The sequence below is a fragment of the Vipera ursinii genome (genome assembly GCF_947247035.1).
Source record: "Vipera ursinii genome assembly, chromosome: 5".
Taxonomy (NCBI): domain Eukaryota; kingdom Metazoa; phylum Chordata; class Lepidosauria; order Squamata; family Viperidae; genus Vipera; species Vipera ursinii.
In genome coordinates this window covers 71,015,564-71,030,904 of record NC_139518.1, presented here as the reverse complement: position 1 = coordinate 71,030,904, position 15,341 = coordinate 71,015,564, and the positions used below count along the sequence as shown (strand labels likewise).

Below are 15,341 nucleotides of genomic sequence, written 5' to 3'. Positions count from 1 at the left end.
CCTACAGAAGACTATGACTACTAAAAGAAGCAGTTAGAATTTTGAGCCCCCCAAAGATTCAATATTCAATATCGGATGAAGTAAAACCACTTCACTCGGGCAGGTAAGAATCATTGAAGAGAACCATGGAAAAATGGAAATAATAAAAAAGAGGATGATAGAAAACAAGTTGATTAAATGATACCACTAATCAACAGAAGCATGAACTTACAAGAACCACAAGAAGCAGTTCCTGCCAGACAATCTTGGCAAAACGTTCATCAGGTAGAAGCAACTAAAAAACAAGCACAGCAAAACAACCTGTTTACACTTCTTAGGTAACTTAAGTATATGACAGTTCAGTGAGTTTAACGCACAGGCAATAGATACTGTAATTTATCATAGGCATTTTTTGTCTCAATTGAGCACTTGTTCGCATTTTAGCCTGTCTAAAATCTCTTTTTAGACAGGCTAAACATTTGCTTGTTTATTCATTCAAAGGCTAGTAGTCAGCTTCCCAGTTCACCCTTCTAACTGTCAGCAATTTTTCCTCAGCTGATTTCCTGGTTGACTCAAATCCATAATTTGGCAGCGAGGTTGCACATTTTACATAAAGCTTGATTTCACATTCACATTGACATGTAGAGTATATTTGTCTGCAGATTACCTTATTGTATTGAAATTTATACAATAGAATGCACAAACCTACGGTATTTTAGAAGGATTGGGTCCAAGTCTGATTTCTGTGTTTAGTGTTTTTTTTAATAACCTTTGCAGTTAAAACCTGTGACTTTTTCAGCTTTCAGTGATACTACCTGTCTTGTATAGCATATCAGTATGAGCATGCTTGGTTCTCAATGGCTATCTTTCTAAAATGCTTTGTTTACAGCCAACTGTGATTGAAAACATGACTGAGTTCAAACGCAGCCTGCCACTTTTTCCTCTGGCGAAACCTCATATCAATTTCATGGCCGCAAAACTGTGAAGAATCTTGCTGGATGAAGAACTGGAAGGGGATTAATATGCCTTTGGTGGCTTTTCATAATGAACAAAGATCTTAATCTTTAGGACAAGTGATCCAGGATTCCTGATTCCTTCTAGGTTCATCCAGCATCAGTGCTGCTATAGGGATACAGCAAGTTAAGCAAGTATGCTGTAGTCATGTGTTATGTTTGTCATAGAGCCACTACCAGAAACTAAAATTAAGTGGTATATATGAAGATCTGTGTAGGTAAATGGTATATTTTAAAATAATGTGGCCCTTTAATAGTTTAGTTTGCATGGATTGTGAAGACGTTTCCATACCAGTCTGATCTTTGCTTGCAAATCATTGCTTTTTTTTAAGATCAACTGTTTTGGAAGCATATTTTATTGGACAAGAAAGAAAATATTATTAAAAGGCCATATTGATGTTTTTAAAGGAAGCATGGAGTGACACCATTTTTTTAAAAAAAAATTCTTGGAAGCAGCCATTTAGATTCTATGTAAAAAATCAGTGGAAAGGGGAGGAAAAAAATTAACAAATATCTTTAAAGAGTTATTGGAAAATTCAAAATAGTTTTAATCTTTATACCTATTTGAGGACATTTTATATACAGACTTGTAAAATGCTGGAAACACTTGGGTAGCCGTGTTTTTCTTGCCAAGAGTGTTAACTTTATGTTTATAAACTTTGTGTTTTCTTAGGGTTGCACTGATAATGTTTCTTTGACTTATAAATAAAATTACTTTGGCAATTCTTTTTCCTCCAGTTGTCATGTACTGTTTTAGGACAAATCTAACAGGATCTGGGTGTACTGTATCTCGTTAAAAGGCCATCAATAATTATTGGTAGTTATTTAAACTGTAGACAAACACTCCTTTATCAGAAACTCACAATTAATATTTACCTGGATCCCCTGCATACTGTGTGAAGATCGAGTGTGATCACCTAGCATGATCAGCCTTATACGCACTCAGTCTGCACCTTTCTCAGTTCACTAAGGCTTGTTGCAGATTCTCATACCACACAGATCTTTCTAGGAATATAAAGTGGGAACCAACACATTTACAGAGTTCATGCACATCGGCAGTAATTATCAGTCTAATGATGCAGAAGTTGAACTTTCCTCAATCAAAAGTTCTCAGTATTTTAAATGCAGCCTAAATTCTTAGCCTGCATCACTTTTATGTGGCACTTCAAGCATCTGAAATGCCGTCCAAGTAGTCTTTGACTTACAACCGATTGCTTAGGGACCATTCAAAGTTACAACTGACCTGAGAAAGAGAACTTACAACCCAAATTTGAAGTTCTGACGGTCACACCCCCTTCATAGTCATGTGACTGAACTGCATATGTTCAGCAACATGGTACCATTTACAGAGTTTGCAGAGTCTGCCCATAGGGAACTGTGATTTGCTTAATGACCACAGCCTTCTCTTTACTGCGGTAAAAGGGTAAAATTGGGCCTGTGACCTATTTTAACAACTGTCACAACAAACGACCGTAATGGACAGGCTCTGTTACGATCGTTTGTCAGAGACTACCTATAATAGCACTATATGATTTTCTATTTATGATTCAGAGAAGCAATCATATGCCAATTGATTTTAAGGAAGAAAGGGGATATAATTGTGCAACATAAACTGGAATCAAAAATAAATGAAGTTAATATTTTAATTGTAAAACTAAAAAAAAGCTTTTGAATGGTTATGCACTCAAAAGCACATAGAATAAAACCAGGTGCTATTTTGAGGCTGGAGCTGCAGAGTGAAGAGGCATTTGTATTTCCAATGGCAGTATGTTATTGCAGTTCATAGTAAGCTTCCAAATTCATTCTCTGATTTTAGTATTAAGTGGTTAGACATGAGGACCTTGCACTCAAATATTAACAGCTTTAAAAGATGAGACTAGGATGTGATTATTGGGGTTACACCACTTATATGTTTTGTTATGATTAATTCAACGGATGCCTTGTTTATTGTAAAATTATGTTACATCTTCTGGAAGAAACAAGCTATAGAATAGTTTACACTAATGTATAAAAATAACTAAAGAGAGAACATAGAATTAAATGAAGTGCTATATATTTCACCTTGATGACTTAATTTAAAGAATGACAGCATATTCTTACGTCATATACTTGAGTGATTGAAAGGTACTCTTTCATGCCTCAGAGGTTCATTATTTTGTTACTCAAGAAGGTGTACTTTTCAACTAGTAGACAAGATAGGAGCATTTTTAACCATGAGCTATAAAGATTCTTCTTTATTGGTAGAAGATAAGAGCATTGTTGCTTAACATCAAAACAAACTATAAGCTGATCTGATGGCATCAGTCAGATGCTCCCTTCCCACTGTAACAAATGGCAGTTTGTTGGAGCTACATAGAAGGTTTTCCAGTGCTTTGAAGAGGTCATTTGGAATGTGAACACAATGTTGTTTTCTACTTATTAGAACAAGAGTAGCTACACAATCGTACCCTTCATGATGCATGTCATCTTGTGGAACCTCCTTTAAATCTGTAGAAGAATTGTTTCAATTATCCAGTAAACAATGCTTAAAATAATTGTATCAAATTATTTGTATTCACAAAGCATGAAATACAATGCAACAACATTTATGACAAAATCTGTATAAAGATTTTTCTTCATATACTTTTCATCCAAATTTAATATATTTGGATGTGTTTGCGTTGCAGTGTAATTCTTAGGAGTCCCAGATAGTTTTGTAATACTTAGTGAAAATTCTGACAATCATAATCCTATCACATCTTGAGAGTGCAGCTAGATGGTAGGCTGTCCTAGAATGACAGTACAAATTTGCACAACTTTCTTGTTCCTGGGGCTAGTTCTAGTCACATTTTAAGACAAGGGTCTGCAATTTACTACCTTATTGAGTTCTATATTCTATACCAGGGGTAGGCAACCTTGGCTCTTTTATGACTCGTGGACTTCAACTGCCAGAATTCCTGAGCCAGTATTCCACAATCTGGATCCTTTTAGACTATTGGTGTACCATATTTTCCAGGCCAAAGACCACACTTGGTACCTCAGGCAAAAGCTATATTTCAAACATTAGTTAGCATTTTTTTAAAAATGTGATTTCTATTTCAATAAAATTAAAAGCAATAAAATGGGATAGAGATCAAATAAATACAATTACTATGGTTACAACAGGGTGCAGGTGGCTAAAATGGAAGAGATGGGTGGGGTCAGAAAGTCCCTATCTTACTGCTGGCTCAGGAATTCTGGGAATTGAAGTCCAGGAGTCATAAAAGAGCCAAGGTTGCCTACCCCTGTTCTATACCATGGGTGTCAAACTTGCCATGTCACGTGACGTGTCGTGACATATTGCGAGACTGCATTGCCGACAATGGGGTGGGCGTGGCTTCAGTATGAGGAATCCGGCCCACAGGCCGGCAGTTAGACACCCCTGTTGTATACTGATGTAGTTCAGATATTCACCACTCAGGAAGACCCATCAGCCAGCTACATTAGGAGATACAGGATATCTCTCGCACGCTCTTGTAAGTTCTACTAGAAGCCTTCACTGTCTGCAAGTAAGACACTTCAGACATCATCCCAGGTCAATGTTTGAGTTCCAAGTTGTTTTATTAAGGTTCAAAGCCAGTATTCCACAATCTGGATCCTTTTAGACTATTGGTGTACCATATTTTCCAGGCCAAAGACCACACTTGGTACCTCAGGCAAAAGCTATATTTCAAACATTAGTGAGCATTTTTTTAAAAATGTGATTTCTATTTCAATAAAATTAAAAGCAATAAAATGAGATAAAAATCAAATAAATACAATTACTATGGTGACAACAGGGTGCAGGTGGCTAAAATGGAAGAGATGGGTGGGGTCAGAAAGAGTCCCTATCTTACTGAGGCTCAGGGCTGGAAGGAAGCAAGCACAGAATGGCTTGGACAGATGGGAATGGCCAGGATTGCAGTTGCTAAGCGATGCTGTCATGTGATGTCTTACTTTACAACTGCCTCACTTAGTGACCAACATTCTGGTCCCATTGTTGCCATATGTTGGGGATTAGTTGTAATTATGTACACCTCTCCTCTCCACCTATGCCTAACAAAGTTCTTTCTCATTGCCCAATATCCCATTAATAATGCTTTATCTATTTGTAAAACTACTTAAAATCATAGGTACTATATGAGGTTTTTTTTAAAAAAAAGATAGAAACTCATACAGGTAGTCTTTAACTTATGACCACAATTGGGGCCAAAATTTTCATTGCTAAACAAGGTAAGTTATTAAGTGAGTTTGGGCCCAGTTTACGACCTTTCTTGCCACAGTTGTTAAATCAAGGACTACCTGTACTATAAATTTAAAATGGATGTGGGAGGGATATTTAAGCTTGCAGAGAGGTCAAGAACTGTCAATTACTTCTGCAAAGAAAATAAGATTATGGAATAGTGAATAGTTCCTAATATATGTCGAATATTTTAAAACACTGTAGTTATTACTTACATAGCCATACAAGTTACACTCTTTATACCAGATGTTGCAAACATAAAAAAGCATAAACATTAATTTAATATGGGTTATATCCAAGTTAATTATAGGTGATGATCATTATCACAACACTAAATATCGGGGTTGAAGTTATAACATGGACAAAACATTATTTTCTGACATAACATTGGCAGAATACATGCCAGTTTTCAGGCTGAATCTTACATTTAGAAGTACTCAATTTGGAATCCTGGGCAGGAATGCCTGAGAGATTTATCCATAAATGCAAAGGGAGGGTCAGTGGACATACAAAGGTTGACTGGTTTGTCCCTCAGCAGCCACCATTTCTGCCTGACTAAAGTCCCCCTTTAAAAAATCATCTTTAATTTTGTAGGAAGCTGTCAATTGAGGGATGCTCAAAAGCAGCCTGTGTCACTTGATTAATTTATAAATTATTTATAAATTAATTATTAATTTATTGGATTTTTACTCAATTATAGAACAGAGGAATATGGCCCCTTCAAAACATGACTAAACTCTTGTTTCCTTTATCCCTCACCTTTGAACCTACAGTATGTTTCTGAGAATTATAGTTTACTTACATCTGGAAAGCCACATGGACGAGTTCTAGACAAAGGTACAAAATAGCAATGGTGGGATGAGGGCTACATTAAAAGATAATGAACTTGGTATGCCCATGTAGTAGGAGTAAATCATATTCACTAGTAGGTATTTAAGTGTTCTCCAGCATTTTACAGTTTGCATTTGATAAAACAATGCAGTTTGATAACTCAGGCATTCAGTGGATTCTCTCTTGTAGATCCAAAGCTGCAGTGTCGACAAGCAATAACAAATTACTTAGTTGTACTGTTAAATCAATTCTAGTGCTCATTAACAAAATGTATGTAATCATAAATAATGACTAAATAACTGTAATTTTTGCAAGTGCTGTTTTAAAAACTTGATTTAGAATCCGGGTGCATGTTTTGACACAGTATGGCGGAGTGTTTGTCATACTCTTGATAATAAACAACCTGAATACCTTGTCTGGATTTCTTAGATGGTTTTGATTTAATGTAGTTTTCAGTCTGATTTGTTGAACTGAGGAGGCCATTTTAGGAATACAGGAGATGTTGCTAAGGTTTTTCTAATTATGGCACCTTTAAATAATAATACCTTCACAATTGCTATTGGCTGTTTTGCAAAAGATACATTTTGGGAACAATTTTTGACTGGGCTCACACTATATCAAAGGAAGTCGTTAATTCTTTTACTCCAGTTATTTTTAAAAAATATGCATTCTTTTTTTTTGGAGCTGAATTGTGTCAAAGCAAACAAATGTTGGGATTAAACAAAATAACATCATGATCCCCAGGCAAAGGCATATATGCCCATGGAAATACAGGTAGCCCTTGACTTATGACCACACCTGAGCTTCAAAATTTCTGTTACTAAGCAAGAGTTTAAATTAGTTTTGCCTCATTTTGTGACCTTTCTCGCCTCAGTTGTTAAGTGAATCACTGCAATTGTTAAGTTAATAACATGGTTGTTAAGTCTATCCAGCTTGCCTATTTGACTTTGCTTGTCAGGAGGTTGCAAACGGTGATCACATGACCCCGGGACACTGCAACCATCATAAATAATGCCAGTGGCCAAGCGTCCAGATGTTGATCAGGTGACCTTGGAGATGCTGCAACAGTTGTGTGAAAAACAGTCACTTTTTTCAGTGTCTTTGTAACTCCGAACAGTCACTAAACAAATGGTTTAAGTCAAGGACTACCTGTAAACCAAATGTTGTAGTCAAACAGGGAATATGGACTGCAATTTGATGTGTCAAGAGGTTCCCCCCCCCATTTTATTTGGAAGGAATGCAAAAGCCCTCCTGGCCATGGTTTTTTGAGCAAGAGCCAACAGTCCAGAAGGAGACCCAAATTTCACCTGAATTCTATCTCAAGGATTCTACCCACCCACCCCCAACACCTTCAAAACCCCTCTACCTTGATGCTCTTCACTTCCCACTTGTCACTGTTTCTTCTTAAATCTTCCATCTGAAATTTATTTATTTATTTAATTAAATTTTTATACCGCCCTATTCCCGAAGGACTCAGGGCGGTTTACAGGGCAACATAAAATGTAATATAAAAATAATATAAATTAAAATAGATTAAATTACATAAGCCCAACAATTAAAACGATATTAAAAGCTAAAACCCCTTCAGAAATGCTGTCAGTATGATTAAGAGGCTGGGTTTTCAAGACAAGGCAATGAAATGAAGATTGTCAGACTGTTGGTATTTGAGCACTTCACAACTTGACCGAAATAAATGACTGACAATCATTCTTTCCAGGTAAGTGAGCCTCTATAAAATAACATATTATAAATTGCCTTTTCCTAAACTAGTAGGAATTCTGAATGCTCTTGTCTCAATTCACCTGAAGGGGCTAAAGTTTCCATAATAATCTTAATTTCACTGACTATGGTATCATATACGTACTTGTCTGCCTGTGCAAATTCTCAAAATGCAGTAACAAGATGCTGAAAGGGACAAGCTACATACCGTATTGGAAAAATGTCAAGAGAGGTATTGAAATATCTCCTTTCTCCTCACCATTCTTGTGACTTCCTTGCATTTTCTGGGCCTGCAAAGAGTGGAACTTGTCAATTGGCTAGCTGACAACTTGGGCTCTGGCTAAGGTGGATATTACTCAATATGGCTTCTGCAGATTAATAAACCATATGTAGGATAAGTACCATACTTAAATAGCTTGAATATAGCTCAGGTTTCTTCTATTAAATTGTACTTGATTATCAATCATCAGGCCTGCTATTTTTAATTACTGGTAAACTAGAAATGCCCAAAGCCCATCTTAATGATGACATCATGTGTGACACACACCACAAGCAATAAACGAATGCTACATATTTAGTTAAATTCTAGCTGGTTTCTAACCTGAGTTTAAATTTGTGATTTATTAAGGGTTTATTTTTGGCACCCCATCCATTATTACCGGAGTTATAGAAGTACTAGAAAATAAAACAGGCCTTGGCAGAAAAAGCCTTTCTTTAATTATTGAAAAGTAGCATTGTTTTGGGGGAAAAACCAACATTCTGGAGATCAGGAGAAAGTTGCCCACTTAAGACTGATTTGTAGGCAAAATTATGCAAGTGGATTATGTGATTTATTTAACTAATAAAAATTATTCTTTTCTCCAGGAATTGTTTATAAGAAATATTCATTGGTATATCAGTATATACTTCCTGCTGTGAATTGGATGAAATTATCTCCCTCACCCAAACTGGCATAACCACTGATCAGGAAGTAGGAGAATTGTATTCCAAAATACCTGGTGGCCATTTGTTTGCCTATTTCTGGTATAGGAGAAGGTGGGGCTACTCATAGCTCCCAAGTTGATGTTGGACTCCAGTTTTCATCACTCACAGCCAATGGTCAGTAATTTGGGGAATTGGGCTGATAATCTCAGGAAGGCTAAAATTCTTTAGCCCTGCAAAGACAAAGTAGATTACACTTGTAAATGTACTTGACCATCAAGCAAGATGCTGTCTCTGAAATAAGTTTGTCCTTCCAGCAAATAATGCACCAAAATGCTGTGAAGATCTTGATTGGAGTAATAGTCTTATTTTATATCTATTACCAGCTTATTATGGAAAAAAATGAAAAGCTAATATTTGAATAAAGTCAATTCTATTGATTATCTCTAAATACTAAGTATCAAAGAGATGGTATTGTTTTAACAGATCAGCATATATAAATAATTCCCATGAACAATTGTAATTCTTCCTGAGGCTATTATTGAAAATAAAAACCATCATATCTGAAAATGTTTTGCAATTTGCACACGACTTGGGTCGCTGACAATTCTACATGGTTATATGGGAGTAAATATTCTATTGAGTTATATCTCAACTTTTTCAAGGGCGCCAAGTCAGCATATGTGGTACTCCCTCCTATTTCTTAATAATATTAACCGTCTGAGGTAGCTTAGACCTTTTTTTAAAAAAAACTTGGCAACATTAAGATGTATGGACTTTAACTTGCAGAATTCTTCACCCAGCATACTGGCTAGAGAATTCTGGGAATTGAAATCCACACATGTTAACATTGTGAGCTTGAAGCACATTGGCTTAGACCAGTGATGGCGAACCTATGATGTGCATGTCAAAGAAAATATACCATGGCATTATGGGTGACACATGACAACAAATATTCTCAAAAGCATCCCTGTTCTGAGATTTTGGAGGCTGCAGTGCCCACAGAAGGGCATTCTTCTAAACTCCTTCAAAAAGTAAGGCCTCATGTAATCTGGAGCAACGTCAGGTAGGCCTCAGGACCTGTCAACAGGAAGAGAGCTCCGCCTGAGGTAAGCAGTGCGTGGCAGATCCAGGAGAGGCTGGGCCAGGGGGGCAATTGTGGCAACTAGGGCTGACGTTGAGGCCTGGGCCCACCCTCAGCATTGCCACTGAGTGCTGCTGTTGAGGGTGGCCTAGCTCCCTACCTCAGGGAGGGGTGAGAAAAATAGAGAATTGTTTCTCTTTTGTTTGGCGGGGGGTATGGCATACCAGCAGAAACAAGTTAAGCATTTTCTGAATTTTTGAAACACCGAACGCAAAAGGGAACAACCTGCCTCCAGAAGCTTTGAATGCTCCAACACTGGAAGTTTTTAAGAAGAGACTGGACAACCATTTGTCTGAAATGGTATAGGGCACGGGTCGGCAACCCGCGGCTTTGGAGCCGCATACTCCCAGTCGCCCGGTGCGCGCGCACCACTCCAAAGGTTTGGAGAGCTGCGCGCGCACCTCTCTCGCACCTCCGCCCGAACACCCGTTTGGAGACCTGCTGGTGTTCGGGCGGAGGTGCGGTTTGGAGACCTGCTGGTGCCAGTTTCAGCTTTCTAAACCGGTGCTAGCAGGTCTCCAAACTGCTGTTCGGGCGGAGCTGCGCGCGCACCTCTCCAAAGGTTTGGAGAGCTACGGGCACAGGAGACCTGCGCGCATAGCTCTCCAAACCTTTGGAGAGGTGCGCGCGCAGCTCCACCCGAACACCCGTGTCGAGACCTGCTGGTGTTTGAGCGGAGGTGCGGTTTGGAAACCTGCTGGTGCCGGTTTAACCAGCACCAGCAGGTCTCCAAACGGGTGCTCGGGCGGCAGTTTGGAGGTCCTGGGGGTGGCTCCAGCGACGCCCAGGCTGAAGGCGGCGCTGCAACCCAGCGTCCGTCCCCACGGAGACCCGTCGCCGCTGGCGTGCAGGTGCGTCCACATAAAAAAAAGTGGAACCCCGCACGTGTACCCACGCACACGCATGCGCAAAAAACAACGTTTTGCGCATGCGCAAAACATTTTGTATTATGCGCATGCACGTGCATGGATGCACGTGTGCGGCTCCCACTTTTTTTTATGTCTGATGGAACCGGTTCCCAGTGGCTCTTTTGCTTTTTCAGGTTGCCGACCCCTGGTATAGGGCAAGGGTAGGCAACCTTGGCTCTTTTATGACTCATGGACTTCAAGTCTGGTTCAGGAATTCTGGAGTTGAAGTCATAAAAGAGCCAAGGTTGCCTACCCCTGGTATAGGGTTTCCTGCCTGAGCAGGGGGTTGGACTAGATGACCTCCAAGGTCCCTTACAATATTATTATTATTATTATTATTATTATTATTATTATTATTATTATTATTATTATTATTATTATTATTATTATTATTATTATTATTATATTAAAACAACCAGAAAACCCCAGCACCAACCAGTTCTAGCAATTGATGCAACAGCCACAGTATGTCACCCAGGAGGTGCTCTAAGCTTTTCACACCACTATCCTACTTTAGGTTTGAAACTGGAATTTACTGCTTGAAAACCTGTACTGTATTCATTCTGAACTGGATGCTAGTGTGACAGTATCCATGGTGATGAGCAAGGAGGGTTCATCTAGTGGTTCATGATCCTCAGGAACTCGCACTTTTTGCTTAGACGAAAACGCAATTCCAGTTTCAACCTTACCTGGATTATATTGTCCCAGTGATCAACTCAGTATCTCCTGGCTTGGTCTCCTAGCTGACAATGATTATGTGCTGTCTATGGATATGACTTTGGAAATTATTTGAAAGCTGCAACTAGTACAAAACGCAGTAGCCAGATTACTGGTAGGACAACCCCACCAGTGTAGAATAACACCTGAATTCTGAAGCTATTACACTGGTTACAGTAAGTTCCCGGTTGCAATTAATTATCTTTCAATCCTGTAGAGCAGGGGTCCCCAACCTCCGGTTTGTGGACTGGTACTGGGCTGCAGCATGCCAGCAACTGGCCCACACAAACAAGCAAAGCCCTGTCCATGGGATGCAGGCAGCACACAAAACCATACACCTCCAGTCTGGGGAAAAACCTCTTTCCACGGAACCAGTCCCTGGTACCCAAAAGGTTGGGGACCTCTGCTTTAGAGTTCAGCACTAGGAGATACTGTATTAGATAACTACCTTTCTAATATGCCAAGGGTACTTCTAACTTTTATCTTTCTTACATTTCATAAACAACTAAAATTATTTTAATAACCATTTAGCTCAGTTGGTGATTGTGGCTGTCCAACTTGGTTCCTCTATTTGGAATTTGTTTCTGATCTGAATTTATAATATTTTAATCTGTGGTATTCCACTCCTAGCACTTCAAGTTAGATTGCAAATACTGTAAATAAATAAAAATAGAAGTTATGTTACCTTCAGTCTTTCTACTACCAAAATGTGTTTGTTTGTTTAGAATTCCTTGCAGGCTGTTTATTTTGTGTATTCTGAAAGTCACAGTGTCAACAACACATCTGGATGATACCAATTTAGAGAAAACTGTTGTGATATGAGGGGCCACAGATACAGGGGTCTTCAATGAAAATGTCCTTGTCCACTTCCTCAAATAAATTCTACAGGAAAAATGAATATGTGAAGACCCAAAGGTGCTTTTTCAAAAGGCAACTGGACTTTTTTTTCTTGAAGATGTTCTCATTCAAGAAGCGTCTTCAGTTCTTCTGAAGTTCTGAAGAAGCTTCTTGGATGAAAAACAAAATGACTTCAAGGAAAAACAAACTCCAGTAGCCTTTTGAAAAAACATCTTTTGGATAACCATGACATGGATGAACTGAGAATTTGCATAGCCATTGAGTATGTATATAGTATATAGAGCCTTGGTGCAGCAGTGGGCTAATGCCTCCTTAAGTAACACCAGCTGCCTGCAATTGGTGCAGGTTCGCATCCCACCAGGCTCAAGGTTGACTCAGCCTTCCATCCTTCTGAGGTAGGTAAAATGAGGACCCAGATTGTTGGGGGCAATAAGCTGACTTTGTAATAATGCCGCTTGGGGGGGGGCTAATAAGCCCTAATAAGCAGGCATATACATAGAATGAAGGCTATTGCTAAGCACATTGGTTTGTGCTTAAATTGTAAGCCGCCCTGAGTCTTCGGAGAAGGGTGGGATGTAAATGGGATTAAAATAAAAATAAAAATAAAAATATGTGAAGAGGTGACCGTAGAAGAATCTTAGAAATGACAGTTGTGCATTGGCATGAAGAAATATTGTGCAATCTTGACATAAATATTGTGTCAAATGTTGTCTACCTCCTACACCCAAGGAAGCAAACAGTATTTTTATATCAATTGGTCTCAAGTTTTGGTATCTTATGCAAGACTTAATAGGGAATTAAATGTAGGCTGCCATGATGGATAAAGGAAGCTGATGTATGATTCTTGATATATTGCTTTTGGTGGGAGGAAATAGTATCATTGTGTCACACTGCTGACTTTAGCTTTGAAAGGTGTGTAGGAGGCAGCCACTAAAACGCTTTCACTGTGGTTCTGAAATTGTTTTGTTGGGGCAGAACATATGTGACTTGCAAATATCAGTAAAAGTACTGGTGAAGGGGGAAACTTTGTTGAATGTCTGCAGTGTGATGCACACAGAGAGAAAGCTGCCAATGGTAATGTCTCATTCACCCTGTTGTCTCATGAGCACCACCTCAATGGGGATCTTCAATGAGATGCATTGTGAAATGACTGCATCAGTTCCCTCAGTAGGCAGACCCAGGCCATTATCACATTCACTGTATTAAATAACTCTATTGCTATGAAGGCATTTTCAGTGCAGAGAATATAGAGTGGCCAGTTATTCTTGAAAACCATTTTAGATGCAAGGAAGCAGCAGCTTTGGGTAACAAATTACGAGAACAATAGAAGGTAGGAAGCTAAGCAAGTGTGGTCTTACTTTGCTTGAGCACCACGTATGTAGCTGTTTGTTTAATCTGTGCTATAGCATTTGCTTCTGCAAATTTAATTCAGGCACTACTGCAAAAGTCTCGTTGAATAACTGTCCAAGATATAAATCCAGATGTTCAAAAGCAACTTCCAGCAAGCTAACCCATTAGTTAGGGTGACTAGGGCTGATAGGAATTGCTTTGCAAACAACATCTGACATATTTAATAAAAATGGGGGCTAATTATTTCCAAATAGGAATGTAGAATCCATGCACAAACCTTTCTGTGTATAAAAGATCTGGTTTGGGGTTCAGTGTGAATGGATCCGAGGCAGGAGAGATGGGAAACGGACAGTATGTGCTGCCCTTTGATATTGGTGGCAGTGACTGAAAGGAGCAGAGGTACCAGAAACTTCAAGGGCAGGTTAGATAATAGGATAAACCATGCTGGAGGCTATTGAGAGAATGAGAGAAGGGAAGAGATGATGTGATGTGCTTGTTCCTTGCTTACTCACCCTGTCTGGATTTTGTTTTGTGTCCCAAACCTGGAACCAAGCATTTTAGGGTCCAGTTCTGCCAAAGCGTGGTTTGCTCCAAATGAATTCCTGAAACACAGTAGTTTTGTTCAATGTTCAGAACAAAGCATTTTCTTCATTTTGTGCAAACCCCATACCTTCCACACATCTTGCAGTAATTACATGTTCAATGTGGGATTAAATTATGTCTTCTACTGTGAAACAGCCATTGCTGCAGTGACATGTTGAGCAGCGCATTATCTTAATTTTCACCTTAGCCACATTGTTAATCTTGTTTAAGTATACTGTACAATTCTAAAGTATAAACTTTGTCCTGAATGGTAGACCATCTTTAAACCATACTGATTTTTGCAAGCCAACAAAAAAATATCAAGCTATTATTATCAAATATGAAGAACAACGCTCAGATAACTATCTAGGTCCATGTGTTGTATATGAAACCAGACTATGGAGTCATCCAGTCCTTGATTTGGGTATATCCAAATTTTGATAAGCTTTTTTACCATGGTTGTGCCAGGTGTATGTAATTATTGTTTCTATGTTCAATGTGGATTTATTTTCTGGAATTTAAGCAACTGGCATTGATATTGCATACTTTTCTAGCATCAACGTTTACTAAATAAAACCTTTTGGACTGCTGGAAAGTGATTTTGTTGATCTGCAACTTTTTCTTTGTTTATGGAAGCATGCAAGAAGTTAAATACAGAGGAAAGGCAGGTAATCCTGAGGGCAGCATACCCTTCCTGAGGTTTTGTTTTTTTCTTGAAAATCGGCCAATTTGCCACCAAAATTCAACTATGATGGAAATTCCTACTACACTTCAGCAAATGGAATCACTGATTTTCAGTGACTTAGAAGTAGTTCATGTAATATTGGCAACACAAGTAGAATGTTAAGTGAAAGATGAAAAACTAAGAATCAAGATTAAAGGGTACTGAATGTAGACAATATAGAAATAATCAGTACAAAAGAAGTAGCTGGATATAATTTGATCATATAGAATGAATGAATGAGGGTCAAATCAGAAAGGAATATATAAAAGAAGAGAAAGTTGTGTTTACGTGATGTTCATGAAATCCTCAGAGAAAGAAAGAAATGAGAAAATTTAAAATATAGGGCATGGATTTA

General features: G+C 38.5%; 1 protein-coding gene across 3 annotated transcripts in view; it reads left to right on the top strand.

The window, feature by feature from the left end:
- The window catches only part of IDE (insulin degrading enzyme), an 80,697-nt gene extending 74,219 nt beyond the window's left edge, over nucleotides 1-6,478 (top strand). For all 3 annotated transcript variants that reach the window (XM_083363216.1, XM_083363217.1, XM_083363218.1), the window contains one exon: nucleotides 869-6,478. In XM_083363216.1, the coding sequence (XP_083219342.1) occupies nucleotides 869-964 (96 nt within the window). In that variant the 3' untranslated portion in view covers nucleotides 965-6,478. The remainder of the gene's footprint in view (nucleotides 1-868) is intronic.
- The last annotated feature ends 8,863 nt before the right edge of the window (nucleotides 6,479-15,341 follow it).